The 20425-nt window shown below is 32.4% G+C and overlaps 1 protein-coding gene and 1 long non-coding RNA gene across 2 annotated transcripts; one reads left to right on the top strand and one right to left on the bottom strand.

Annotated features, from left to right (window-relative positions):
• Nucleotides 1–16662: 16662 nt before the first annotated feature.
• LOC149164418 (uncharacterized) lies at nt 16663–20053 on the bottom strand. Its single transcript, XM_089430918.1, has 2 exons — nt 19807–20053; nt 16663–17022 (listed from the first exon to the last, which is right to left on the bottom strand). Exons 1-2 carry the CDS (start codon nt 20051–20053, stop codon nt 16850–16852), a joined length of 420 nt encoding a protein of 139 aa, XP_089287044.1. The 3' UTR covers nt 16663–16849.
• Nucleotides 17980–19985, top strand: LOC149164419 (uncharacterized). The gene is made up of 4 exons (XR_016260234.1): nt 17980–18348; nt 18543–18650; nt 19554–19715; nt 19862–19985. It is a non-coding gene; the product is annotated as an uncharacterized LOC149164419 (long non-coding RNA).
• Nucleotides 20054–20425: the final 372 nt, after the last annotated feature.

Genomic DNA, 20425 nt, shown 5'->3' with positions numbered 1-20425 from the left:
ATGATAGATCATAAGCAAGAAACCACGTGCATGTTCCACCATGTCAAAAGTAGAAGTGAATCCATACATTCAACTCAAGACTTACAAAGAAATTCACTTGTAGTTTCTAACTCTAATGTCCTCTTGGAATTTCCTCCTCTTCCTTTTCCTTCTTGCTCCAAATCCAAAGTATGCGACACTCCTCCAAGAGTGCTCCAAGAAACTCTAAGTTTCCAAGAGTATGAGTGAGAGAATAGAGAGGTATCCCAACTAAAACTAACAAAAGTCTCATCTCACCAAAAAGCCATCAACTGATCCTTGGAAGCCTTTTTATAAATGAGGCCTTTATTTTCTTCATTTTCCATTATTTTCGTTTAATTTCCTCCTCACATGCAACCTGTGACCTGTCACCTTCCTTGTCTCCCAATTTCCATTATTTTCACAAGTAACTACTAAATAATGCCTCTTTCCTTTCCAAAGCCTTTTCCATTACCTTTGACGATTATTTTTATCCATAACAAACCAAATTAACATCCAATAGGATTTTTTTCCCACCATTATGCTTGAAATGTGTTTTCCATAACCTTGGTCTTATACTTTTTACATGAATTTTTAATTGTGGTTGTTACAATGGTATTTTAGATGGAATATGGAAGAATTTGGGAGCTTTTATGCACTTAATAAACACATAAAAATACACTCGTTTGGTATTCTTATGCATTTTATTTAATACATGTATTTTATTTAATGCATGTGTGATGTGGATAAGGAAACATGTTTTTATAAATATATGCATGTATTTAAAGTATGTGCAATGTAAATAAGAATGCATATCTATTACTTTATGCATTTATTTAATACAAGATAAGTAGGCGTGTTTTTTGTATGCATTTATTAATGCATTGGAGATATAAAAAATGATATGTGGATTTGGATAATGCATTAGAATAAAATCAAAAGGATTTTAGTTGTAATTTATATTATTAGCCAATGTTATTACATTGGTACAAGCAAGGAAGTGGTCGGGCACATGGAGATGGATGTAATGGTAAATGATTAAGCATTGTTTTTTAATGTTATTATGGAGGTGCAAGACAATGAAACATTCAGATATGTATAAAGCATGGAATATTATTAGTAATGGCTAGTAAATATTGATTGATTGGGCTTTTATAAATAGATATATTACCTAATCATGATGCTAGAGATGCTCATGATAAAAATTGCAAGAAAGAATCATGATTTATGTGAAGAATGGATTGAGAGTTTTAATCTATCCCTTTTCCACAAATCGAAATATGTAGGATGACTAACATTGTGGAATGCAATGAGGCCATCATTCTTGAATATTGATCCCTGCAGAGTGAAGGATTGACAAACTTAGTTTACAATGGATAACTTTCTACACAAAACAACCATGCCATAGAGATAATGTTCTCGAGAGATATGGGGTAAAGTGTTGAGAAACATGACATGATATTGAATGTATTGACCTCTAGTTAATTATGTTTGAATTAATATTATGTTATTTTATAAATTTTTATTGATAGATAAGGGATGGGGTTCCTTGCTACCATTGACTGAATCGGTGAACTCCTTCTTAAAATGTTTAATAAAATAAGTGTTTGTTGGTTTTTCCTTTCAGGGTTTATGTAGTTTATATATGTCCACTTATGTGTTTTCTTATTTTTTTATTTTTGTGATATTGTTACATTTCATGACATTGAAGCACGCGTCATCATTAATTTGTTATTAACTAGATTAAGTGAAGAATGTCAATGAAGAAAAGTTGTAGCATGATGCATTGTGTTAATAAGTTGTAATCATGGTTATTACTTCATGAGATCTTATATTTATTTTCTAAGGTTACTTCACTTAATTATCATGATTATCTAATTTTTTTATGAACGAATATGGGATAATTCATTCGAGTTATTACATGCTAGTAAATCTAGTAAAAAATTCTAATCTTTTGTATTTTAGCACAAGGTATACCAAGGGATGTTACATAAAGAATTGCTAGTTAGTTCGTAAGACTATATTTATTAATAATGTTAGCTTAAAAAATTGATTAATTAATTACTTGAATATTATTAATATTATTAATTAGTTAATATTGTTAATTGAAATGGTTAAGTAATTGGATATCTATCTTAAGAATCTCTATACATCCCTTGAACCCATGGTGCAATATTGAACACTCTTAGAAAGAAGGATATAATTCCATTGGAGGACGTGGATTATTGTATTAAGAAACTCCCTAATGGGAAATGTAGGGATATTGAAGGCTAACAAGCTTAAATTTTCAAAATGCGAAGGTTTCTCATCATCCCTCATATAGACAAACTCCTCAATTAGGTAATGAAACAAGGTCTCCTTAAGTCTTCGACATAAATTCTTATTGTGTGTATCATTAAAAATGGGGATAAAAACATCCCTTATAATTACAATACCATTATGATTAGTAACATTTTAGCCAAATTTTATGGGATGATTTTGGAAAAGAAGAGTATTCTTTGACTCGAAATCTAAGGTAAAGGAGCTAAAGGATAAGCCAACATTAGGAGACATCACTCAACTATAGACCACCTTGTTACTCTTAGGATAATTGTTGAGGAATGACGTAATAATAAAATCAATCTCTTCTATTTTTTTGTTGACATTAGAAAGCCTTTGATACAATTCCTTGAGATAAGCTCTGGAAAAGGCTAAAAGAGTTAATAGTTTCTCTCGAGCTAAGGGTTGTTGTGACCAGGCTATATGAGAATGTTTTCTCCAACCTTACAACCACCGAGGGTTAGTTAGAATAAAATTAAATGTTATTTTGGTGTTAAGAAAGGGTGACCATGTCCCCTACACTTTTTGCATTTACATTGGTAGTCTAGAAGAGTGTTTAGATGTTGTAGGATGTGATGGCCTCACTAATATGGTAATTATTGTTCTCCTTTATTCTAAAGATATAATTTTTTAAGTGAGGATCCCTAACGATCTCAACAAGGAACATAGAATCCTCCAAAATTAAGGGTCCAAGATGGGTGTGATTGTTAATACTAATAAGAATAAAGTCATGATAATCAAATCCAAAGAGACCAATTATGATAATTCATTTATGATACTGACTACTTGGGGAATGTTCCCTCAGACAAATATATATGAATCAATATTCATCATCAGCTCAATTGGAATTATAACTTCAAGAAAGGGAATTTTGGAGGTTGGAAAATTTATTATGGGTCTGAAAACAATTGCAAGTTGCTAGATCTTTGGGTATGAAGTTCAGAAAAATTCCTCTTTGATAGCCTCATCACCCCTGTCATTTTATATATATGTGAGGTTTGGGGTTGTAGTATATATAGAGAATTGTGGAGGAAGTTTGAGCTAATCCAAGAAATAGTTATAACCTACAATCCTAGGATTAGAGGAAATAATTCATACCCTATCTTCTTCATTGAAGCTAGTGATTCCCCCATTGAAATCATGGGTACAACAAGGTATCTCATGTATAAGAAGATGCTATACAACATGTAAGCCAAGAGGTTCCAAAAAATTGCTTCTACCATTAAGTCATAAACTCCAATATCGATAACCAAAGTTATCTGTCTTGACTAGTGCTAATAAAAAAATGAACTTTTCCATGATAAGAACTAACACCCATGAGATCCAAAGTGAATATGGACGTTTCTCAATTCAGAAAACAACTTGGAACGAAAGATTTCGTCACCATTATGATACTAGGAGGGTTGAAAATGAAAAACACTTTCTCTTACATTTCGTAGCTCCTACTGACCTTCGTTCTAATTTTAAAATTACTTTCCACACTACCAAACTTCCACACTTATTATGTCAACAATACGATAGTGATCTAGGAATACTTATATCCCTTCTTTTTTATCATAGAAATAAAATATCAAAGAATCTCAAATAATCTTTATTTTTCTTATAAACCATATAGTCTTATAGGATGTTATTCTTCTTCTTCATCATCATCATAGTCGTCACCATCATCATCAGTGACTCTCCACCAACATCATCATCAATTATTATATATTATAATTGTTAATTGTAGTAATATTATTATTAAATAATAATATTATGAATTTTAATATTCATATTAGTAATCAAATTATTAAATTATTTTATTATTTTATAATATTAGTATTGGTTAGTGTTCTTAGTAATAATTTTAATATTATTATTATTCTTTATAGAAATTTTAATTATTAGTATTACTTAATAACATAAAAATATATACGATAAAATATGAATATTTGTCTATTTTGTCTATTTATTTATTTATGTTAGTTAGATAATATTTTTAATAGTATTGATTAGTTTAAATTTGTTATTAATAATAATATTATTAAATATTTAATTAATAAAAATTAAAGTAGTATTTATAATGTTATTAAAATTACTATTAAAATTATTATTATTATTTAAATTATTATTAACCGTATCTTATTAATATTAAAACTAATAATTTTAATTAAAGTGTAATATTAATTGTATTAATAGCCATATCAATTTATTAATGTATCCAATGTTTGGGATGGAAATTCCACCCATCATAAAGGCAGGACACGTGAATAGGATAGGACCTATTGTAATATTTAATATGATATTATTATTTTAAAAAATTATAATCATGTGATATGTATGGTTATAGTATTATTAAATTTGTTATTATCAAACGAATTAATTATAATATTATCAGAACTACAAATAATATAGTAATATAAATAAGTTTGATTTTACTAATATTTTAATAGATAATCTTATTAATATAAATTTTAATTAGTCAAATTATTGTTTTATCAATTTTCTTCACGAGTACAATTAGTTTATTACTAATTTAATAATGAAAAGGGAAGATATCACAGGTAGAGTAAACCCTATTGATTGAATTTATTGACCTGTAACCACCAGCTACAGATATAGAGCGAGATCGAGAGCCCATTTCACTTTATGTCCCGCCTGCGTGGGATTTCTAGTTCGATTCAAGTCCCTTGGAATCTGAATGGCACCAAATTTGCCTTGATTGAGCCAAGCTAGCATCATTAAGTAGGATGGGCCTTTCTTTGACGTTCATCCCCTCACCTCCCAACTTGACAAATTTAATAAAAAGAATAAGTAGGAAAAAGGAAAAAAAAAATATTAAGGAAAAGAGGAGTTTAAGTTTCAAATAAAGGAAATGTTTTAAAATTAGATGATTTAATTCTAAAGAAAATAAAAAATTATGAAAATTGGGAGGGAAGAAAGGTTAAATAAAATGGGGTTGTAAAGTGGGTTAAAAGAGTAAGGGTCAAAATTGAATAGGAATACGAATAAAAGGCACATGGAAAAAACTTTAAAATGAATAATTAAAGGAAGGCAGCAAATGAGCCGAGGAAGAAAGAAATTATTTTAACATCTATGAAGCTAAAGATAGCCTATGGGACAGATTTCTTCTTCATGTGCTTGATGTATTCACCTCTTTTTCTGTAAAGCTTCAAAATAAATTCTCCCAACCCCTCGCTAAATAAATAGATTATCCAACATAACTTTCCTTGTTGTCTTTGAAGACCTCACATTCTAAATTGAAATGTTGTTTTGTTTCCACATTTTCCCTGTTGTCCTTGAAGACCTCACATTCTAAAATCAAATGTTCCATAAGAACAAGAAAACCATACTCTTTCCCCCCACACTTCTTAGCTTTTTGTAGTCTCCTATTTCACAACAGAGTTGATGAGAATTAATCCTTAAATGAGCAATAATAATTTTGGCTCTCCAAGGCATATTGGCCTCAAAGTATGCTTTTGGTTGATGACTATGAGTGGGATTAAACACTTCAATATAATACATTTTCTTTCTTCCTAGCTCCTTATTCCAACTAGGATTGTGGAACTTTCCGATAACAAAAGCTTTTATCTTGCTTTTATCTCTTTGTTGTTTATGGGGTACGAGTTCAAGCAAACACCCCATTTGCTAAACCATTTGTTATTTCACTGCATCCAAGTATTTTTTCTCTTACACAATTTGTCATTAAAGGTAACCTTAGGCCATTTACCCTCTTCCATTTGCCTTATTACTCGCACCATAGCAATTGCATCAATAGGAGTAGTCACTGTTTCACTTAACAATATAGCATAAGGAAGTGCACTTTTTATCTTGAATTGCTTGTAATCAAAAGCTTCTGAAATTTGGGAGTTTCTAGAGGAAAAAAAATGAATGACGGATTTTCAAAATTAACTAAATTTTAAACCATTTGAGAATTTTTAGAGAATGAAAAATAAATGACCAGTTTCCAAAATTAACTAAATTTTAAACCATTTTCTTGATTAAAATGCGAAACAATTTCTCTATTTCTAAGACTTCTCTCGTGCTACGTTAAGGATAGAAAGGAGACAATCCAAAATTCTGAAATCCTCACAATTTATCACCTAATCTAAGTGGTTTTACTGTTCAACTAAAGCCCATATTAATATAAAACTGGTTTGACTTTATTCTTAATCTCTCTTAATACTTAAAAAAGCTATGATTAATGTTTAGATTGATGATAAAATGCGTTGACCTTCATAATTCATAAAATAATATATACCTGTTTTAATAATTGATGTTTCGTCGGTCAGAAATCCATTAAATATAAGAGTGGTCCTCTATTCACCTATTCGCATCGAAGGATATATCTGTTTCTAAATAACAGGCGTCGTTATGCATGTACGACATCTCCGAATGCTCTGTAAAAGTCAGTTATGAGTTGTCCAAATTCTTAGCTGATTGTTCGTTTTAATTATAATGAAGTGACATCATTTATGATGACAAAGATTCCTATCAGAATGATCCACTTTTTACGCAATGTGGATGCGATAAGGCAAACCACGTTCTCTGTTCAGTGAACCTTGAAAACTGGACAAAAATAATTCCAGTACAGTTTTGACTTCAACTGGACTGACCGAAAAATGGTCAAGTCAAGAAGAGCCATTTGCATATTTTGAACAACCGAGTAAATCGTCAGAAGAAACGTTTAAACGTCATTCAGATTGATACAATAGTAAGATAATTGGCGTTTACAATCCAATTTTGACACGTCTCCCGTGCCTGTCGCCCGCCATTACCAATGTTATTTACGGCTGATAGCATTTGTCATTGCCACTCTAAGCAGCCATTTTGAAAATGCTAACCTTATCTTGACTGCAAAACTTCCAAACATCCTTATCCCGTTTTGAAATCTATGGTTAAGTTTTAATTTTTTTGTAGATTTAAATTAATCAGCTTCACACCTTAACTTCCAAACATCGTTATCCCGTTTTGAAATCCATAGTTCAGTTTTATCTTTTTCGTAGATTTAAATTAATTCAGTTTCACACATTAGTTTGAAAATGAGTATGGCATTATCTTACCTGTGCACCTTTATGGATTAAACTTTGAACCCAACGTGTGTAATGAGGTTGAAACATTCCCACGTACCACTCTTCACATATCTTGAAGTACCGATCTTGAAGTGGCAAAAGAGGTGTCAAAAATGTATTACTTTTCACTTATATTGGAGTAGATAAAGGAGATTCAAAATTGGACAAAGATAAGGGAGTTGGAAAATGAAACATTGAATAGATAGAATGGCGGTGTCGCAGCGTAGCAGTTGGAGTTAGTGCGGTTACCCTATTGGGAAGTCTTTCGAATGGAACTCCACTCACAGGATAAATTATACAATAGGGCAATAATACAAACCATGACTCACAAAGTCACAATATAGTAATAGTAATAAATTAAAAAGTCCTCAACCATGACTCTCACACAGTCGTAAAGCATAGGAATTTTTCTTTCCTAATGCTAGCAGCCTACTTCCAATATAAAACGTGCGGTAGTGGATTTCATGGGACTAGCAAGCCAACGCATGGTGACGAAGCTACCTAGTGGTCTTCAACGAGGCAGCAATGCCAAACCTATAAACATAGAATAATATGAATACGAAGCATTTGGCAAACCTATAAACATAGAATAATATGAATACGAAACATTTGCTAAACCTATATACATAGAATAATTCTAATACCGTGGGCATAAACATATGATTTCGTTACGTGCAGTGCACAATTCAGAGGTTGAAGTCACATCGTTGGAAGTCATCTGTGCTTCTCAGAAGTGGTATTTAGTTTACCTGGAAACTGCTTATTATTGGTTTTAGCACCGGTGCAACTTATCAGAAGCTGAAGGGAATCTGCAAACCAGAAAGGAGAAAGTATTTGTTATTTTATCACCTGGTCCAATATCTCAGAGTTGTAACAATAAAAGATTGCAAAATCCCTGTACAATCCCGAATCGATTGTTCTCTGTTTCCTGCAGGGCTTATGGCAAAGTCCAGGACGAATGAGGTTACGCCCAGTTCCAGATCAAAATCTGCGATGGTAGCAGCCAGCAAAAGTTCTCATGTCATCTCCAATTCTTATTCTGCTGCCAAAGGTGAACGAAAATCAAGCCAATATTCACAGCACAATAACATTATCCCTCCAACTATCCGTGTTGTGTACGTTTATGAACCCAAGGTTATCAAAACTGATCCACAGAACTTTCGTTCTGTTGTTCAGAGACTCACGGGGAAGCCCACCGATAAATCGATGGAGAACAAGAAGCATGCGAATCCCAAGAGTCCATCTTCCGAGGTAATTTCTGCAGAGGCTGGACCCGAAGATTTTCATGATGATACTTTTTATAGTAATGATCAGCTGTCTATGGGGGAAAGCACTAGTACAAAATTTTCCACTGATAATTGCTTTTATCATTGTAATGGATTACGTGACACAGACATCATTTTCCCTGGTCTGGGGTATCAGGAATTACTGCATGAGATTCCTTTAGTTAGGAATAACTCTCCATTTTGTAATGTGTATGATCAAGCCGAGGTTTATCGATGTACATGAGAATTGCCAACTAACGGGTATAGCGGCTGGTTTATTTCAGAACTTTTGAGAAAATGCTTGCATACCCACCGTGCTTTAATTCCTCTCCATCCGAAAATTGGCAGTATTGTTCGATATATTTCTTCACTGTGGGATCCCGGTGCAACTCTGATACGATAGGTTTGATTAATCATATATTGTTATCATTTCCGTCTCTGGGATCTGAACTTTCCTGGAGATCTGCAAATTCTTTTCATATTCAATTTTTTTCAGGGAAACTAAATTTGACCCTTCTTCTGTTGGATAAAAATTGTTTATCTGAAACGTTTATATTTTAGTGAAATAATTTATGGTCAACGATTTATTTTAGTGTGAGAAATGCGAGCCACCATGTGCATGTTTAGGAAATGTTCAGAATGCATTAATCACGATGAACTGTCATTGAGATTAAAAATAATTTATCTCTTAGGATATTATTCAGAAGTTTTTACAAATCAATTTTGATTTCTGACAAGTTTGGAATGTTTCAAATTGTCTTGTATAACACATGTTCAAAACATGAGAGAGAGGTTTACGTTCTGCACGATAACATTTTGATATTAAATCTGAGCAATATCAATGAAAATCAAAAGTCATTACCGTTAATAAATGTAAGTCAATGTGATGATTGATCTAGAATCAACATACCTTCAGTATCGAATAGATCGATGAAATTGTGTTCACGACACGTCTTTCCTTCAAAGATGAGTTGCTTCCAGATCAAGATTTAGGAAGGATGCTGCAATAAAAACAACTTGTTCTTGTATATGTATATTCAGTTCAGAAATCAACTTTATAGGGTTCAAGATCATATACATGTTATTACGTTATATTTCAGTTCAAGAATTCTTGTCTTTAGGTTTGCCTACAAAGGAGAGCGCTGTCATATCCTCCATGAAGAAATAGCTGAAATCCTCTTGTGGATAACATTTACAGTTTTTATGATTTAAGAAGAGTAAATTTATTTATTTACATTCTACGTTTTTTTTTGTTAAATTTTCCAGTATTATATAATCAATTATGTTTGTATTATTAGGATTTCTTCGATTGTTTTAATATAATGCATAATTTTTTGTTTTAAATAGTCGATTTTTGGGGGTCGCTGTTAGTAAGAGTTTTATTTCATTAAATTTAGACTCTTAACATGTGCAAAATTATTTACTTTATTTGTAAGTGCCCATAACATTCTTGCGGAAATGTCTATCTTTGAAAGAGAATTGCAGAAAAGAAAGCATCTCAGAAAACTAAAATAAATCTTTAAAATCTGTTTATAAGGAGATCACAAAATAGAATACTTGCAAAGGTGACTAGATGACATTACATATTGTTGGTAAAAAAACGTGTCCATAAGGGAACCAGGAAATAGAAAACTTTAAAAGGTAACTAAGTGACATATATATATATGGTTGGTAATAAGAAGATAATGTTGAGAACAGTTTGACACCATATATAAATACCCAAAGCTCGAAAACATTGCTGGAGGAGATGCCCAAGTTGTAAGCAAATACTGTGAGGATCTATGTAGTGCAATATCAAAAGACCCCGGCACATTCAACTAAAACAGGTTTTCCTTTGAAGGAACCACCAAATTTGAGCCAAAGAAAACCTTGGGCAGGAGAAATCCAAAAGTAAGTAGAGTATGATTAAGAAATAACAGGAGGGATGGAATAGGGAATAGGAGAAAGTGTCCTTGAAACTTATTTCACATATTCCATTGTAATCATATTTATTCCATTGTGTCCGCTAGCATAGAAACTCATATTCAATATCTCAAAGAAGGCCTTCTTTAACTCATACTATGACATGACAAGAATTACTCTTTATTCCATTGTAATCACATTTATTCCCTTTGTCTCCGCGATCATAGAAATTCATATTCAATATCTTAAGGAAGGCCTTTTTTAACTCATACTTTGACATGACAAGAATTATATTACATAATATATTGTCATCTCCTATGTCACAATAAATTTCTAATTGATGAATTGAGACTTTTGTGTTATAAGAAGAACTTCTGCTTAAATTACATATAGAAAAACCTTTATCTACGCGTTTCGAACCAACAAGTGTTTCATCGTCACGAAAATTTCTAATTCTTTTTTTTTTTTGAAAAAAAAAATAATTACTCCAAAATAATTGCTAATCATATTTCTTCACTTTTGGTCTTTATCAAAAAAAGAAATATCCAATATTTCAATGCAAACATTCTTTAACTCATATTATGACCTAAGAACAATTATAACCACAATTATATTAAGTAATATATTCTCAATGTAAAAAATAACAACAATTATATTAAATAATATATTTTCAATGTAAAAATTAATTAATTTATAGTAATTTCAATGTTTAGATTTAAAAACTTCTAAAATCATATAATTGATGAGTACTTTAAATTAATTTTAATATTTATAGAATTAAAAATTTCTATATATATAACATGCTATATAATAATCATAAACACCATTCTAAAATATTCTTACATATAATATCATATTCATATGTCTTAAAATTAAATTATTATCATTATGTAAAATATTTATATTAAAAATTTAAAATATATAAACTTTGAAATGCAACTTCAATATTTTTTATATAAAAAACATAAAAAAAAAATAAATTAAACATTTAAAAAAAAAAAAATTATGAATAATTTATATTTAAAGAAAATCTATTTCTCTTATCCAAATAAATTAATTTAAATGAATATTGTAACTAAAAATATATGTTGTTATTTATTTTATATTAAATTAATTATCCATTTATTAATAAAAAATAAATTGTTATATTCAAAATAATATAATATATGATATGAATGAGGCATTAAAAATAAATTGCTGACCATAAATATTTAGATTTGATAATTTTACTCTTTATTTTTTTCCTTTTAAATATTTTTTTAGCAATTCAATTTTCAACACCATGAAATTAGTCATTTCATATAAATAAATCAATCTCAAAATATAAATTCAAATTTAAATATTTTCAAAATTTATTTTTTATTTTTAAAATAACGTACCGTTATAAAAATAATATCATGAAAACATATTTAAAACTATGATCTATATTTTGTAATCTATATTTTGTAATTATCTAACACTAGCTTAATTTCCAAGACACAACATAAATCTCCTCTACTCTCATGATTTCATGAAAAAGAAACATTTTTCTGCATTTCCATTAACATCTCCCATATCATCCTGATAAACAACATTTCTAATATCATATTTGACTGTAAAAACGAAACCTTACATAATCTTAATTTACATATCACTAAAAACACCGGTTTCCTATCAAAGATAGTTTTAATATCATAGTTCGCTATCAATATCTAAATCAAAACTTCAAACTCATGAAGTACTTAATCTTTGTTTACATATCACTAAAAACGTTCTTTCCTGGCTGTTTGTTTACTTTATTCATATTTATGTAACCTAATTTTAATTTTCATATTTATACATTAATTTTCATTTATTTTTTATTTGGAAATAATGTTTATGCTCTTTTAGATTAGTTTTTTTTATTTTGTTAAGAGATTTTCTACAGAAGAAATTCATTTTTATTTGTAATTAAGTTTTACGGTGAAAAATACTAATAATTTTGTAAGTAATCTTTGTACAATGTCGGTTACTCCAATTTTATTGTTTATATGAGAGCAGGTATGAGCATGTCTCCCTCACGGAAGCGCTCACGAGGATGAAAGAGATATGAGATGTGATGTTTTTTTGTACATCAAGTGTGAGATATTATTGCAGTCTTGATATTGTTTTGTGTTTTCGCGTCTCGCTGGGCGTGGTTGGAACGCGCTTTGAAGAAGATTTTTGGTAATTAAAGGAAGCGCACCCATGAATCTATAAGGACAAGTCTGCACCGGATATCGAGTCGGTTGTTCGTATGGATTTTGTTAGTGGATTGGGATGTGCTATCCACAGAGTTAGAGAGTCGTAAGATGGTGATAATGTTGCGATGCTGGTCGGTCCGATTTGGCAGCTCTGAGCATTATCTGTTGCATAAGATGAATTGGGTTGAAGAAGTCAACAGTGGGAACTCTGACATATATTTTAATTCATGACAGTTTGTTTCGGGAATTTATTTGTTTGTTAAAATGCGCGTGGAGCCGAGCTCAGAGAGAGTAAAAGGTTTTGTCTTTGGAATTCTCGGCATCGACGTTGGAGATGAGATTTCATTTCTACTTGGCCGTTATCTTTGGGTTACAGCGTGAAGTGTGAGTATGACACTAATTCACGCTGGCAAGTTTCTGTATTTCATGATTTTTGGTTCCTTAATGACGATTTGTTGTATATTGTTCATGCGATTTTCTGGAGTCTTTTGTGTTTTGTGAATTGTTTGAAGCGTTTAAATTTTTTTGTGAACAATTTACCTATTTTTAGCAATGGGAAGCAAATTGATGATGGGAAGCGTACATGACCCATAATATATAATATATAGAGAATAAAGAAAATAAAGAAATTAGCAGTTACACATAAACTGTCACGCCCCCAATTTTTTTTCGTTTACCAACGTTCACTCTTTTAACGAGTTTACGTTGTAGACTACGCCTTATCCAAGACAACCGTGTATTAACCGATTCAACTTCTTCTTAAACCGATAATATAACATACATCAACCGATTATCTTACAACCATATAAATCTTAATCTTTATATTCCTTCATAAACCGATATGCATTAACATGAATCTTTAATCTTTGTTCTTCACATAAACAATCATAACAGCTTCATGTATACACATATATGTAAGTGAAGAACATAAACAATGATAACAGCTTCATGTATAACACAAACCGCAACAACAATAACACATATATGTAAGTGGGAGGGGCAACTCCCAAACGAGTTCGCCCGTATATAATATATATTATAGAACTTTCTTCTCAATAATACATGTACACAAGTATGCCGACTAATACACGGCCATACTTATAACCATTACAACAAGACACGAGAGGCCTTAACCATACACCGATTTTGCACCTTTTGAGTGTGAACGACTATTGTAGTTTATGTTTCTTGTAATAATATTTTTAATGATGGAAATGTAAGCATTAAAGGGGGACTTGTAAATAATGCTTACATTACTAAATAGGTAGATTAGTTTGTTGGTTTAGTTGAGAGATTCTCTCAACAAACAATTCATTCTTAGGAATCTGTTAGATCTCATGAGCACTATTTATATCACTTGTAATTTGGGTTTGGTGTGAGAATACGAATATTTTTATGAGAAATCTTTTTACAATATTTGCTCCTCAAATTTTCTTGTCTTTTAATTCTTAAAATATTCAATTATAATCTATTTTTAAATTCAAAAAATAAATTAAGAAAATATGATAGAATTAGTTATTCATGTTAAGAGAATTTATCCATTTGTTCTCATTTTACTCCCGTTTATAGTCCTTGAGCCCTTGATATTAACATTTTCTTTCCCACTATCATTTGTCCTTGAGTGCTTGATATTAATATCTTATTTTCCACTATTATTTCTCACTATTATTTCTCACAACTCAATGTAGACCCTCCTTTTTACTTTTGTGAATAGGGACTATGTTTTTTTGGTAAAGCCATATTTTGTTTTTGTTTTTTGTTTTTTGTGCTTTTGTTTTGTTTTGTTTTTTTTTTTGTTTTTTTGCTTTTTCCTGATTGGTTCATTTACATGAAATGACTAATTTCGTGGTGTTTAAAACTAAATTGTCAAACAAAATTGTTTAGAAAATAAAAAATGAAAAAAATCTTGTATTCAACCAAGTGTCATAAAATCTACTTGAGTGGGCCTAAAGAGCATGTGCTTTCTCTTAAAAAGTCACACATTCAAAACCAAAAAAATAAAGTTTGTATGCCTCTATAGATTTATCAGTCCACAAAAACAAAAAAATGTCATACATCAATTTAATGTCTTTTTAACTTTCACTTTAAAATTAAATAATAATAATAATAATAAAACAACTTAAAATTAAATAATAATAATATTTTTTCTCCATTTCCTAATATAAAAATATTATATTATGTTTACTCATTAAATATTATATTATGTTTACTCATTTCTTTGTACAGTGGGAAAAATAGAACTCATGAATTTTTTGTTTAAACCATTTTTAGATGTGGAGATGTTTCCCTTCCTACGTCTAACAAACTCATCTACGATTGTGAACATTATAGAATTATTAAGCCGATTTATCAAGACCTATATGATATTAAGCCGATTTATCAAGACCTATATGATATTAGACATATCGTTTCATAATGAAAAATGTATACCATTCGCAACGCCATCGTTTACTATGTGTGAATGTTAACCATATTACGTATTCATTAAATGTATAAATAGGAGAAGCTTTCACTGTGCCAAACCAACTATATTTTTAATTCATTCATTTTGTCAAATGTCAATTACGTCATTTTGTTACATATCCGTTTCTCCCCTTATAATTTTCTCTCAAAATTATATAGGAATGTCTAACGAGCTAGATTTTATTAGATATGCACTTTTTCTTATAAAATTAAAGGTTAATATAGGATCAGCTTAATTTTGTCTAAAGGTAGGTTTCTCTCAGTAGACTTGTTTAGAATTTAGAAAAACGTTGTCACTATCTATTCTTTATTGAGATATTCTAAATTAACAAATATAGTTCATCATCAAAATTATCAATTCAATTTTATTTTTTATAAATTTTCCATATAATTTTCTCTTAAAATTGAATATTAATATTTAAAAAATTAAATTTATAAAACTTCGTTGAAATATTATCTATTATGTTTCATTGAAATATTATATATTTTTCTGTGTTTATTGTGTTGTAGCATTGGACTACTGATTATATTTGTTGGACTAAGGATAAGAGGGTGAAGATAAGCTCTCGTGGATGTTAGGAGTGATATAAGTCGACATAAGTTCTTGAACATTGATCTAAAAAATAATTTAAAAGATATCGTTTTTAAAAGAAGATATAAATTCTAATTAGGATGGTGTGATTATGATAAAGGAATGGATTTTTAAAGAATGGGAAACACGTGGCACAATCTTATAGAATATATAGATCTATGGGACATAATAATCTTCATAGCTAGTATGCAATGTATTTGGAGGAGATTAAAACTAGATAACTCTTAATAATTTTGGGATATGATTGTTTAATAATGTGATAGAGGATTGTATATTTTGACTCATATGAGGCGGTTATTAGATAAACAAGAATGGCTGCGAGGCAGCTAGTCCCTGCCATAGCCATGAACGACCATCCTTTGTTGATTTAGCATAAACCTGAGCAAGGTAGTTCAAGATACCCTTGAATATTCTTTGCTTCGGGCCGTTCGTTTGGCGCAGCGCAAGATCCCAGATCTCACAAGGTAAAGAGAATTGTATTAGGGGCAGAGCAAAATGCCTTCGTTCCAAATTAAGTAGTAAAGCAGTCCCTAGTTTTAGACCCTGTGGACTGACTCAGTTGATCTTTATCCGGTACCATCTACAGTTCTTTCTGTCCCAGATGCATATGTGGTTGCGCAAGCAAAAGCACCAGTTTGGGCAATTAATTTAAGGGCAAAGCATAGCCCGTTCAAGCGCTAGCAGAAGCAAGGCAAGGGTTAGATCCATTCCAAAACCAGTGATAGATTTAGCTTTATATCCATAGCCCATTTAAGATCCATTTTGATATCATTCGCTCTTGGTTCCGTTCCGCTTATTCCAAACTATACCGTGTGCTACTTACTTAAAGGAGAACGAAAGGCCATAATATATAGCTCTTAAGCAAAGGGAAACACATTGGATGCTCGGACAATGACTATTGGAACTACAGCCCACTAGGACATAGGAAAAAAAGGCGGTTTACCCGGTTACAGCAGTCGGTTTAGATTCTTCATAACCAGCATAGGCAGCAGAGAAAGCAGCTTAGGCAGAATCACAGGCAGTAGATGCAAAGGTAGCTAGAACGAGCAGCAGTTGATCTTAATACGTGTCTCCTCGGTGATAAGGCGGTTCCTCAATGGGATCCAGGCTCCAACTAGATTTGCTAGTGAAACAGGGTCCTTTTTTAAGGGCAGGCTCCAACAACCAATTCGAATATGGAAGCACCGAGCCTGAGTGATCATGATATCTTCCAATGGTTGGAGCAATGTTATCTGTAAAAAAGACAAAATATAAAGTTGGGGTTAATTATAGTAATTTATGAACGAAATCCTAACACACAACTTTATGTTGATAAAAATTAGAACATGTTAAATTGAGAGGTATGACATGGAGGATTGCTACTAGGTCGTGTAAGTCAATGAGAATCCACGTAGGGATCGAAACGAAGTCAACGAAGCATCGAAAATACCTTGGCATTCGAGTGACCTGGGTGTATAACGTGCACAGTATATAAAAGAGGCAGGGTCTATCAAAACTTTGGCAATGGTGCATACCATACCATATGCGCTGCTTTGACTGGAATAACGTTGTATTAATATGCCTCAAAATCTCAGTTAAATCGAAATAGTAAAGGAAGAGTGCACTGAGAAAGAGAATGTGATGCATGAACAGAATATTAAATAATTTCTCCATAACCAACAAATTATATTCCAATTTTATACGCTATAACCAATATCTCGCCAGCAGGGATATAGTTTAAATATTCATGTTTCATAATAATTTTTTTATTAAGAGAAGGCGGCCCCACCACCAGAGACAAACCTACGGCCACGGAAACCTGTTTAAAATTTATGAGCCCCTTGCAACCAAGTTCTTCCTTCATTCCCATCTGATTGGCGACTCATGTCAATCATCTGCCAGATCACTCGGCAATTCCATTTTCTTCTTACACGATGACACACGTGGCACGTCCTGGTGGATACCTCCTTTCCACAGCCCAGCGCTGTTGTACCTGGCTTCCAGTGATGGATCTTTGTGCTTCGAGGATCACAGGGAACCGAAACCCGTTCCGCCCCCCCACCCCCCGGGCCGCACAATAATTGTTTACAATCCCACGACCCAACCTCTGCAATGTTTTGACGGTGCCGAAGGAAACGTCAATCGTTCTAAAGAATTGTTTGATCGGGATCGCCTTTGTCAGAAGTCTGGGCGCATGCAAGATCGTGCTTAGTGGACCTTGTTCTAACAGGATGACGTGGACGCTTATCTATGATGCATAGGCCGACACGCGGAGAAAGCTACCTGACCTGGATGACATGAGAAAGCTATGTGGCATAAACATGTCATCCCCTGTTTGAACATAACGCATAATGCATGATAGAAACGTGGCTGAACCGCAGGACAACCGTGACAAGTGCATGTTGGATAGCTGAGCGAAAAAACTTAGAAGCTCTCTGCTTCTCGGAACCATGCTCAGATCACTGCAACTTTCTTTGAAATTTGGATGCGCAAATGTTGAGCGAAGTTATGGTTGGGATCATACAAAACCGCTGAACAGGCAACCCGTGCTTATGACGCCGCAGTGTATTACCTGAAAGGTCCTGTCGCCCATTTCAATTTCCCAGATTTTGTGCCCCTTATTCTGCCTGTGTCTTCTCATTCCCCTAAGCAAATCAAGAATGCCGTTGTCTTCTAACGTTTGTTAATAACATTGTTAAACTTTGAATTTGAATCAGGCAACATGCAAGTGCTGAAATGATCCAGTTTCTCATTATTTTTTGTTGTATGGCAGAGCAAGAGGAATCCCAAGCTATTCTGGATTTCTGCTGCTGCTCCCTTGACATCAGTGATTATAGCTATACCACGACGGCCCAGGAAACCTGGTTCAGCCCAACTGCAGGTAGAGATCAAGAAACCCAACTGCATGTAGGTTTCTTTCCTAGTTTTCTATTTTTTATTTTTTCTCAGCGGATAAGATAAAGATTATATTTCCTTATTTATAAGATTCACTGTCCGAAAAACAGAAAACACCAAATAACCTCGGCTTGCATAATTTTCTGTTTTCGGCGCTCTGTAAGCAATTATTCCTGGCTTGATTCGTTAAAAGTTCTCCTTTCTTTATTTTTCTCTGTTAAATCACCCCTAGGTTATCATGATTTTACTGTTATTTCATATCTTTGAATTCTTCAGGTCTGAGAGAACTGTATGGATTTGATATTTTAAATTCTAATTAAGAGTTGAGCAGTGCAGTGTTTCGGAAGAAATTGTTTAATGCTTCCCTATCGAATTTTATACTTGTTTATCGAATAAAGATAGATATAAAATACAGAGGGCATGAGGAGCAAGACGAGAAAAATATATGTTCTCCAATCACTGTAAACAAATTGCAGGGATAAATATACTACGCTGTACATACGGCGAGAGCAAACAAATAGGAAAATTGGTTTGTAATTTTTTGTTTGCTGTCTCAGGTATTTGCAAGATTATAAAGCTGGAAATTAACAGATTTTCTAGTCCCTTATTAGGTGCTCTACTTATAAACATGCAATGCATAAAACAAGTAGAGATTTAATTTCAAGCTAAAATACATAATTGCAGTCTTTCCACTAATATGAAGTTCCTATTGCAGAACATTAAATCTGCTCCTAAATAAGATTAATGATCTGTCCAAAATTCTGTTAATGCAATGAAAACAGACTTACATATCCCATTCATACATTGAAATTTCGTTCCTGTTTATGCTGTCTCAGGTATTTGCAAGATTATAAAGCTGGAAATTAACAGATTTTCTAGTCCCTTATAGGTACCATTCTCTCTTTTGAGACACTTGTAGGCAAAAGAGGCAACAAAAGAGGCATTTGTAGCCCAGCGAAGCAATTAGAAGCTCAAGATAAGGCTCGGGGAGCTGCTGAGCAGCTGTTTGCACAGCAAGAAGGTGGAAAGCAAGCAGCTAACACTCGCCGAGGTGAGTTATATTTCGTTACCACTATGGAATTCATCTTATATCAAAAATTTAACAAAATCAGAAGAACAGGGAGATGAACAAAAAAATTCACCTGACTGATATTTGTTGGTTTCTCTGACCACTGTTCTGTGTTTGTAATTGAGCAGCGTGTTTTCTATAAAGAAGTCTGCCTGAAATCCCGTCTGAGCCATGTGGGCATGGACGCGTTTACCATCTGCAAGGGCTTTCTCCTTGACACATCCGTACAGCAAAGAAGTATAAACAGAGGAGTCACACTGGTCAATAGTATTGAGAATTTGCAGCGCTTCATTGCACGCTGCTCTTAGTTCCTCACTCATTGATGATGCGAGTTGCAGAAAGAATCCAGACCTACTTGCATAAAGAAGCCAGAGAAGCTAGCGTAAATACTACGAGCAACACATGAACAGAACATGCAGACACCGAAGCATGCAACATGCAGTAACCGATCGCAACAAGTGGCAACTTCAGCTACTTATAAATTAGTGTAATCCGCATCATAAGTTTTCTTAACATTAAATGTTGCAAATTAATGCTAACGCAAAGATAGCATTACTTCATGCAGCTGTGAAGGATGAATGAGAAAGACCGGTGAAAATGCAAGATAATATATAGTTATTAGCTTTGGTTTTTGACGTCTAGCTTCGGTTTTTTGGAAAGAGGCCAAATAAGATGTAAAATCAGGATCGGGA

The sequence above is a fragment of the Pinus tabuliformis genome, chromosome 5_1 (assembly GCF_031772625.1).
Source record: "Pinus tabuliformis cultivar Carrire ecotype Pingquan chromosome 5_1, CPIR1, whole genome shotgun sequence".
In the NCBI taxonomy this organism is placed as follows: Eukaryota; Viridiplantae; Streptophyta; class Pinopsida; order Pinales; family Pinaceae; genus Pinus; species Pinus tabuliformis.
Note: the sequence above shows the minus strand (reverse complement) of the source record. Positions and strands in the feature narration are given on the sequence as shown.

Bases quoted from the DNA above. Each gene is read 5' to 3' on its own strand.
- LOC149164418 (XM_089430918.1), bottom strand. From the start codon at position 20,053: ATGAGTGAGGAACTAAGAGCAGCGTGCAATGAAGCGCTGCAAATTCTC. The intron at 17,023-19,806 runs GTGAATTTTTTT...TCTTTTTTACAG, and splicing joins AACCAACAAATATCAGTCAG to ATAACATTGCTCCAACCATT.